Here is a 10,033-nt window from a genome sequence, read left to right on the forward strand (position 1 = left end):
TTATTTCTAAATAAGTATTTTAACACCATTTTAAAATTACAAAACTTTTATACTAAGATGCCAATTTTATCTTTATGCATTTTTTCTCTAATTTTAATAAATTTTAAAAATATTTTACAATAATACCTTTTATTTTTATAATATTTGTTTAAACACACATTGCAAGGTATGTTAAAATAATCTTTTTTTTTTTTTTTTCCCCTTTTGACATACATTATAGATGCTTTATACTTAAGGATAAATTTCAAATTAAAAAAAATCATATGAATAATCACATTTGAGATATCTTTAATGCTTAGCTAGAATGTTCAAATTTCTTTTTTCCAATATTTTATCATCCCCTCCATATAACAAAATGTAATATTAAGTGAAATATTATGTAAACAAAGAATGATTCACGCACATTAACTTTTACAAACATTTTGTCAAAAATTTATTCCTCTTTTGCACAGAGCTACAATTTGATTCAGATAAAAAGTGTCTTGTAAATTTAACAAGGAACAATCATAAAATTGTAACCAGTACAGGAGAGGCAGAGTTTAGGATACAAAAATTTCAGACATATATTCCAACTATAAATTAAAAAAAAAGAGGAAAAAGAAATGAAGGTTGGCATGAAAACAAATGAGATTTAAAAATATATTCACAAGAATCTGAGATGATCTTTTTACACATTTATTTTTTAATGTGTAATGACTATGCTACATAGTATGAATTCGCAATGGATATCACCCAATTCAGTTTTCAAAAAACAAGAAAATTTCTCCGCACTCAACAGCAAGTATAGAAAATATTATGCCAGAACAGCATAGAATTAAAAATTAATTTAAGTAGAAGCTACTTAGTTAGTATTTTACAAACCTATAGCTAAATTAAAAATTCTTAACACTATAAGATAAAATTTTAAGAATTTATAAGAAAATATCTTCAGCAAATAACTTCTCGTGTCAATCAAAGTGGAGCATTTGCACTATCTTTCAAATAGCTTGTAATAACCTTTGATATGGTTTTGAAATATATAGAATAAAATTTTATAATTAAAATAAGTATTTAAACTATACACAAAGTGTTTCTATTGATAAAAGTAGGAATAAATTAAGTTGACACTAAGAATAAAAACCTCTAAGAAATATATTACAAAATAAAATTTCATAACAAGACTGAATCCACCACAAACCATACAAATGAGTAAATGTGAATTATGCTTTAAATAAAATATATATAATATGCTAAACAGTCACATAAGAATGATAATTTTCACACCTCAGATTCAAGAAACAGCAAAGCTATATAAGAGATAGTTATTAAATAAAAATATGTACAATCTATTATTGAAACAGTACTCAAAATAACATCTCTAATACCAACCTGTTATCTAGAAAAATGCACAACTTTTTAAAGTCTCTGGCATCGTTATTTCTTGTCTTCGTCATTTTGCAAAATAGAATGGAATTTTTTTTCTCTTCTTTTTGTTTTTGAAATCACAGTGCTTTTTTTATTTTTTATTTTCAGGTAACAATTCGGGAAAACGCATACACATTTTTTTTCCTCGCCAGAATAAAATTTTTTGTTGTACTCTTTACAATGATGACATCATAAAAAAAGTACACATAAACATTGCTAATGTCCATAAAGTAGCAGCAACTATATACTCTCCAACAAATGACATAATACACTATTAAAATATCAAAAACAACTCTTTGTGAAGATATAACTTGAAAATTAAATGATTTTTTTTTTTCATTTTTTTCATCTTTTTTTTTTATAAAGTGAAGCCATAAAAATGAATAAATGAGAAGAGACATGTACAAAATGCTGATATGAAGCTCCAAATGACATTGCAAATGCGAAACCTACTTAGTCTCTGACCTACACATCATGTTCCCACCCAGTACTCAAAGCACCGGGCACCCACTTCTATTTTACACTTTGTACCTTCAGTCGATATTAGAACACATGAGAATTGAATAAGGTGAGGGGAACGTTTTTCTTTTCAACTATGAGGAGTATCATCTTCAACAAAGTCTCTTGCCTCTTCTTGAGAGACAGCTTCAATGTGGCTCACCTGTGAATAAAGCGTGATATGTTAAATTATATTTTGAAATTAATAAACTAAAATACATTCCAAATCAAGAAATCACAGTAGTTTTTTTTGGTAGAAATACATGGCTAAAACTATCATAGATGCATTTATAAAATTTCATAAATGATACTATTGCCAAATAATAAGTCAATTTACTTTATACGGCCCATAAATTGACGAACAGACACAGTGAGATTTTCTACATTATATTCAAACAGATGCCATTAAAATATACATATTTAAAAGGTATCCCATTCAATACCAATCGCAATACTTAGTCATATACAATATGTATTCTTTTTTTTAAAGCATTTCATGCCCAAAATATGTGCCAATATCCAACAAAAACAGAATGATAAGATAAAATAAAATAAACATTTAATGAATTCAAAAGAGGAAATACAATTTTAATTATTTTTGTCCAAACCAATACTAATTTCAGATTTGAAAGACTTTGAAATCTATTGTTTTAATATTTGTGGAAATCCCATTAATTTAGAATAAAGATTCTTGCTCAACATTAAAATAAAACTAGGTATGCATTTATTGTTTCAAGTTCTTATAAATAGTTAAAAGTCAATTTTAGTTCATAGAAATAATACAAAATAGTTAATAATAATAGAAAATGCAAAATAGTAATAATAATAATAATAATAGAAAATACAAAATTCTCGCATAAATTCAATACATTATTTTTTTTTTAAATTGTACTTTAAATGAAATTACAAAATAATACCCAGCTTTATTCCAAATGCATCTTCATATATTAATGAGAAAAAATATATTTTATGTTTTTAAAATTTCAAAAATTGTAATATTTTAAGAATAATTTTTTTTTTTAAATTTTAAGTGCTTTGAAAAGATAATGATATATTTAGAATCTATTATATATGCATATAAAAATCATAATCCTAAATCAATAATTTGCTAAAACATCTAATACAATTTGGCCTTTCGTCAAAAATGTAAATTAGAAGTTAATTTAGTAATGCCAACTAGAGTTAGTGCCTAAAATTGAAGATGAGTGGTAGCAAATTAAACTTCTAATATTAAGAAATATCTAATTAACTGTGACTCAAAAACTTCTTTACACATTACAAAATGCAAGAATTCATAAAGAACTGTCAGAGCAGCCAAAATAGCAGAGATATTTTTTTAAATGTATATAAAAGAATGAGAACTTGCCTTATTCCTGAATTTTACACCATAAAATTTATCTGCCTTCTCTAAAAGCTCTGGCCGGAAAGTAGTTGTAATGAACTGTGCATCTTGAGAAAGTTCATGAATCATGTCTAAAAACATATTAAGTATAGAATACAATCAAATACATATCTATTAATTATTATTTAAAAATTGCTTCATTTAAAGACATTCAAATACTTTTCATATTAATTCTAGATTAGTATTAAATTAATACATAGAAGAAGGATACTGTAAAGCTATATTATAAGTTATTAACATTAAAAGCAATGATTAAATAATACAAGATAAGAAACAGATCAATCATCATGTGCTAAATGTATAAGGGCATGACTTTGAATAGTAAAAACCAATTTTTCTTGAAAAATTTTAGGCAAAGACTTATTTCTTCCCACATTTTTTAACACTTGTCTAAATGAAAATATTTCAAAATGAATCAGAAAAAAAAATTGAAGTATCTTCACATGGAGCAGTATCTGTGATTATAACAAACCATTAGTTAAATTGAAAAAACAATTCTGGAAAAATTCATTTTCCTCAGCGGGACAGACATTTTTATTTTTAAAGAAGTTCATATATCGTGACGAAACTATCGATAGGAACTATAGAAAAAAAATGGGTTTTATTTCTTTAGAGATAATTCATTTCCACCTAAGAAACAAAATAGACAAGATGGATATTTTTTCATGAATCCTTTTATCTTATTTCAATACTGAAGTATCTCATATTTAAACGTAATATTTTGATATGAAATGATTGCAATAATACACTCATAACAATTCATCAGTATTTAACAATATTAGACAGCTATTTGAGCATTCTGTGTAATGCTACAAGATAATTTTAATAAGAAACAGTCAACTTCAACAATTAATTAGCTAATAATCATACTAATAAAAAAATAAGACTTTTCAAAAAACAAATTCATATACAGATAAGAAAAGAATAGGAGCAGAGACAGAAAACATATCATACCTGAAACAGCCTTACGATGCTGTGAGTCAAGAGCCTGGTCAATTTCATCAAAAAGATAAAACGGTGCAGGATCACATTTTTGAATAGCAAATATCAAGGCAAGAGCTACCAATGACTTTTGTCCACCAGATAACTGTTGCATCTCTTTCATTTCACCCGATTTCCCAGTAAATGAGACCTACAATTCATAGTAATTTAATTTCTTAATAATTTAAATATTTCTAACTTAAATGTTAACTTACAATAAATATCACATATTCGGTATTAAAATTTTATTTTGATATGTAACTATATGATTCCTAATTATGTCAACTATAAACTAATAATATTACCAAAAGTGCTAAAGAGTACAGAAACAGAAAAATCTGCATATGATTGCAAACTTCTAAAACACAGAATTTAAAAAAAAAAAAAAAGCAGAATATTTTTATAATTTGCAGACAATTTTTAAGTTTCAAACACAAAATTGATAATAGGATATATTTAAAAGTTGATTGCATTTCTACAATATGTCAAACATTAGAAATTTAATAAAGATGTTCAAAAGAAAATCTGTTTCTTACCCTAATTCCAACTCCTACAAACTGTTCAACAGACTGAGCTTTGGCGCCCTAAAAATAATACATCATAATTTCAAAATGACATGTAATCACTTACAATTATTAAATAGATTTTATAACATTATAAAAACTGCAAAGAAAAGTGTTTCAACAATTAGCATGTAATAACAAAAATAGAAACCAATTTCAAAGAAATAAGTCATGTAATCGCCAGGATTCGTAACAAAATAAATAATTTAATATTTAACAAAAATTTAAAACTTACTGCTTGGATTAATTTCTATAAAATTTTTATGTATAATCTAATGCATTAAATTAGATTATACATAATGATTAATGATGTTTTTCATGATTTATAACAAAAAATTATATTTCGTTATTTCTATAGCATAATCATAGGCAAACGAAATATCACAAATGATGCATTTTTCACTTAAAATATGACATTTAAAAAGTTATGGAGAATTGGAAGTTTCAAGTCTCTTAAATAAAATGCAAATTCAATGACCCATGAGTATATTTGAAAATAAAGCATTTCTGAACATCTAATTTTTTTTTTTTTTTTTAAATCTCCCAAGGCAAACAAATTATTTATACAAACAACCAAAAATAGTACTACTTCTCCCAAAACATGAAGAATTTTTTGTTAATATACACATAAATATTTATACAAAATATTTTTATATTAAAATTATTTTTTAATTAATTTTTCTTTGATCAGATTTCAAGAAATTTTTTTTTTAACAAACTGCCCTTTTTCTGATATTCTTTCTATACTTCTTTTTGTAACTGTAACAAATATTTACTATAATTAGTTTTAAATACTACTATTTTATATGAGTCCTTATGTCTTTATTTTAAAAGATTTTTGTTGACACAAAATGTTTTCTTATTCTCCCCTATTTTTCATTATTACACACTTTTGAATTTATAATATATATATATATATATATAATCAGATGTTTTTAAAAACAAATAAATATGTAAATAAGACCTTTATTTATATTGTTATTAAAAAATTCACTAAATAATTTCAAGAGAAGTAATTCATGGCGAATAAATGAATTTTTACGAATGGTAAAAAATATTGAAAAGTGAAAGTCAAGACATACTTGCGAGCCAGTCTCATCATTGTCTGTTTTCATAACAAGAGTAGCATGACCTTGAGGAACTAGCTTCTTGAATACTTCACTGAAATATTTTGATACTTGCTTGAAAGTCAACTGTATGGCTTCATATTTACGTTGTTCTAATGCATTCATCAGTTCCATGATAGACTGAAAACATATTTTAAATACAATTTTTAAACCAATTTAATAAAATAACTTAAACTGGAATTTAAAGCAAATGAAGCAGGACACTTACATTATAACCGCGATCAAGTTCTGCTTTTCGATTCACTAGCTTTTCCTTCTGTTCAGAAAAACTTATAAACTGATCTAAAGCCTTTTTGTTCACATGGCTGTATTTCTTGAGCTCGTGATTACACTGTTCTAATTTCTTGTATAACTATTATATAGAAGAAAAACAACACAATCAAAATGTATCATAAAAACAAAAACCATTAAAGAAAGGGGGTTGGGTACAGTAAAAATAGCATAAGCAGAAAATCTAAATTAACTTAGATAATAATGAGTACATTTATTTAGAACACAAAATGGTAACTTTTATATCCTATATTATATATATCTTTATAATGTAAAAAAATAAAATAGCTCTCCTCAAGACAAATATTAATAGGAAATTTATAATTCAAGTTTTTTAGAATGCAATATTTTATTTAAAATAACAATATCAATTTTTGAAAATTTATGAAATATCTAATAAAAAAAATTACCTGCTTATAGCTAAGATTTTGATATTTTTCAAATGCATCTGATGGTAATGAGCCAAGTTCTCGGATTTTTCGGGTGAATTCATCTTTCTAGATAAATAATAACAGAAGTAAAAATAAACTATGAATAAAATAATTGCATGTGGATATATCATCATGTGTCCAATACAATAAAAATATGAAAATAGAAGTTATAACTTAGTTACAAGGGAGAAATAGTGTAAGAAATGAAACTACCTTCTTAAGAAGTAATGACTGTTTACTAGTCATTTTCTCCAAATCTTTTGCATCTTCATTAATTCTTTCTTGGAAGTCGCGTTCTTGTGCTTTCCAATGTTCTAATTCTTTCTGCGTGTTTTTCTGTTCTTGATTAAATTTTTCAAATTTTTGCTCAAGTTCTGAAAAATAATTTTGTAACAATCAGAATGGCATAACCATAACTATTTAATAAACAAAACCTTTTTAAGTTTTGATAAATAGAGTAAAATTAAAGCTTCAAAATTACAAATTCAAAGATCTAACACTTTTTATACATTTAAGAGATAGAAAGAGCAAATGCTTATAAAATCAGAAGGCAGAATATATTTATCTAATTTTATACCAAATTCCTTTTATTTCAGATTTTTCAATTTTATTTTTGTATTCAATGTCCATTCTATTAAGCACTCTACATAGGAATAAAAACTTATGCAAAAGGTATAAAAAACATATTATATATTTTTTTTAACACAAAAAAAGGGTGCAATGCAGATGAATTAAAAATTGTACTATCTCAGTTACATCATTCATTTAATGAGTATTCCATTCTCAAATGCCTTTTTTATAATGAAAATAAGAACTTAAATGAAAAATAATCAAACTGCATCAAATTTTTTTTAACATAACATGAAAATATTGAAAAAAAAAAAAAAGTACCTTTGACACTTTTATTCACATCATTTATTCTGTTGTTAATAGCAGCCAATTCAGCATTACTGTTGTCCAGCTTTCTCCTTCTATCTTCTACTGAAATTTCTTGAAGAGCCTAGTTAAGAAAATAAGATATTTAACTTAAAACCAACATAGACAGAGGTGCTTCCTTTTTAAAATATACAAATAAAGTTTACTTACAGCTTCTAATTCTTCTTTTCTTCTGTACAAGTTATTATTTAGAAGATTCTCAAGCTTATTTTTTTCGGCTTCCAGCTATCAAAAAAAATTAAGCACCTTATATTACTAACTTATATGTTATGATCACTATGTTATTAGTTAAAACCTCATTTTGAGACAATATGATTTCAGAAAAGTGAATTTAAAATTTGCAAATATAACATTTTACCTTATTTATCTTTAGATTTTATAATTTTATTTAAACATTTTTTTAAAAAATGAGAAAGGAAAGAAATTTCTATGAAAGAGCGCAATATGATCTCATTCCTCAAATTAAAAATAAATTTTCACATTTCTTAAAAAAAAAAAAAAAAAATGAAATAGAGATTTTTTAACAGGAATATGAAGTTCAAACTGAAAAAAAAAAAAAGAAGGAAAGAAAGAAAGAAAAATAGATGAATTGCAAAACAATTAAATAAATGAGGGGGAAAAATTACCCTCATTCTTTCACTGAAGGCTTCTTTGTTCTCTTGAGTGAGCTTACGAATATCATCATTTAATCGATCAACTTCCTGCTGATCTGTAACAGAGAGTTGATTTAATAAATCCTGCTGAAGCTCACTGCGCAGAGACTGTTCAGTGGATTGCATCGATTTGAGACTAGAATCAAGGCTTGCTAAACTTCTTTCCTAAGGAGAAAGGAGGACAATATTAGAATTCAAATATTTATTAATCTGCATTGATGTCCCATAATGTACAGAAGATTTCATAAAAAAAAAAAAAAAAAAAAAAAAAACATTTTCAATTATTACAATTCATTTTTTATGATATATATAAGTTAAGAGAATACCTTCATATATATTCAAAGTACCTAAATCTTTAAAAAAAAAAAAAAAAATCTAGTGGGGGGGGGGCATTTCTAAAGATACTAGAATCTTTATATTTTTGTCAATTATTAGAACACTTACTTTTGGATGATGTGATCTTTCAAGAGCTGCTACTTCTTCCTTCATAAGACGAATGTCAGCTTTTAGCTTATCAAACACATCTCTGAGTAAGAGAAATAACAAATAGATAAATATAGAATACTGAAGTAAACATTAGCAAAACTTACAATTTTTATAATTATAAAATACTATTCACTTCTTATTTCATTATATAATAAAAAAAGTTGAATTAAATTCACATAATGCTAAATGTCATGCTTCTTTTTGTTATTATCAAAAAAACATATAAATATTTCATAATACTCTTCTGTTTATTGTTCGACAATGGATTCTAAAACCCTCCGCGCTTTTGCACATGTGTTAGGATGGGTTTAATTCATAAAAATAGGAGTGAGAGGAAAGATGAAAGGTGATGTTTACATTTTACAATAAAATAAACTCAGATTATTTTCAGACTGATTTAAAATAATATGTTCATAAACGACAGGATATTCACATACATGTGGGAAAAAAAAAATTGAACAATAAGCATCTAATGGGGCGAAAATCAAGGTCAAAGAATGACGAAGAATTCCGAAATGCACTCATCTTTCCGAGTTTCTCCCCTTAATGAGATAGAAACCGTTGAAAAGTGGTCGTCTTAGAATATCAGGGTCATAATGATTAAAAAAATTTTCATATTGATTACCCTATTTGTTAATAATAGTTTTCAGTACAATAATATGGTGCATTAAAAACCATGTATAATTTTATAAAAATAAAATTACATACTTTTCTTTAGCTTGGCATTATAAATAAAAAAAAGACTTCACATAAGGCCAAGAATGCCTTATGTGGCATAAGTGAGCAAAAATCATAAAATATTTTTGGCATGAATTTAGCATTTTTACTGAATGTATGTGCAATACTTGGCAATTAAATTCTGGTATGCGGCTAAGAATATCGAAAACTGAATTTGTGTTTTAAACACAATTTTTTCTAACTAACTGAAATTTAAATTTGATGTAGAATTAAAATTGCAGTTACAAAATCACATGTCAAATTTCATTTACATCATACAAATTTTTTTATTGTAATTTTCATCTATTTAATTTTATCATCTCGTTTAGATGATTTTTTTAAATACCAATCAACAGATAGTAATCCTTTGACATATCTGGTTATAAATTTGATAAGAATCTACATTTTAAAAGTTAAATGTGCATCAAATTTTATCCATGTAGCTCTCTGTCTTGAAGTTTTTGTGATAATTTACATTCAGCCAGCTGAACTTCCTCTGAATGGATTTTGCTCACAATTTGATAGAATCTACGAATTTGATGTAAAAACTATCAAATTTCACTAA

The 10,033-nt window shown here is 25.4% G+C and overlaps 1 protein-coding gene across 1 annotated transcript in view; it reads right to left on the reverse strand.

Annotated features, from left to right (window-relative positions):
• Nucleotides 1-404: 404 nt before the first annotated feature.
• LOC129984223 (structural maintenance of chromosomes protein 3-like) overlaps nt 405-10,033 on the reverse strand; it is a gene marked incomplete in the record, with an annotated part of 25,772 nt that continues 16,143 nt past the window's right edge. The window contains 12 exon segments of the mRNA XM_056094049.1: nt 405-2,065; nt 3,269-3,375; nt 4,259-4,436; nt 4,822-4,869; nt 5,931-6,095; nt 6,184-6,327; nt 6,656-6,742; nt 6,890-7,050; nt 7,568-7,676; nt 7,763-7,837; nt 8,239-8,430; nt 8,710-8,791. Of these exon segments, the coding sequence (XP_055950024.1) occupies nt 1,994-2,065; nt 3,269-3,375; nt 4,259-4,436; nt 4,822-4,869; nt 5,931-6,095; nt 6,184-6,327; nt 6,656-6,742; nt 6,890-7,050; nt 7,568-7,676; nt 7,763-7,837; nt 8,239-8,430; nt 8,710-8,791 (1,420 nt within the window).

The sequence above is a fragment of the Argiope bruennichi genome, chromosome 9 (genome assembly GCF_947563725.1).
Source record: "Argiope bruennichi chromosome 9, qqArgBrue1.1, whole genome shotgun sequence".
In the NCBI taxonomy this organism is placed as follows: Eukaryota; Metazoa; Arthropoda; class Arachnida; order Araneae; family Araneidae; genus Argiope; species Argiope bruennichi.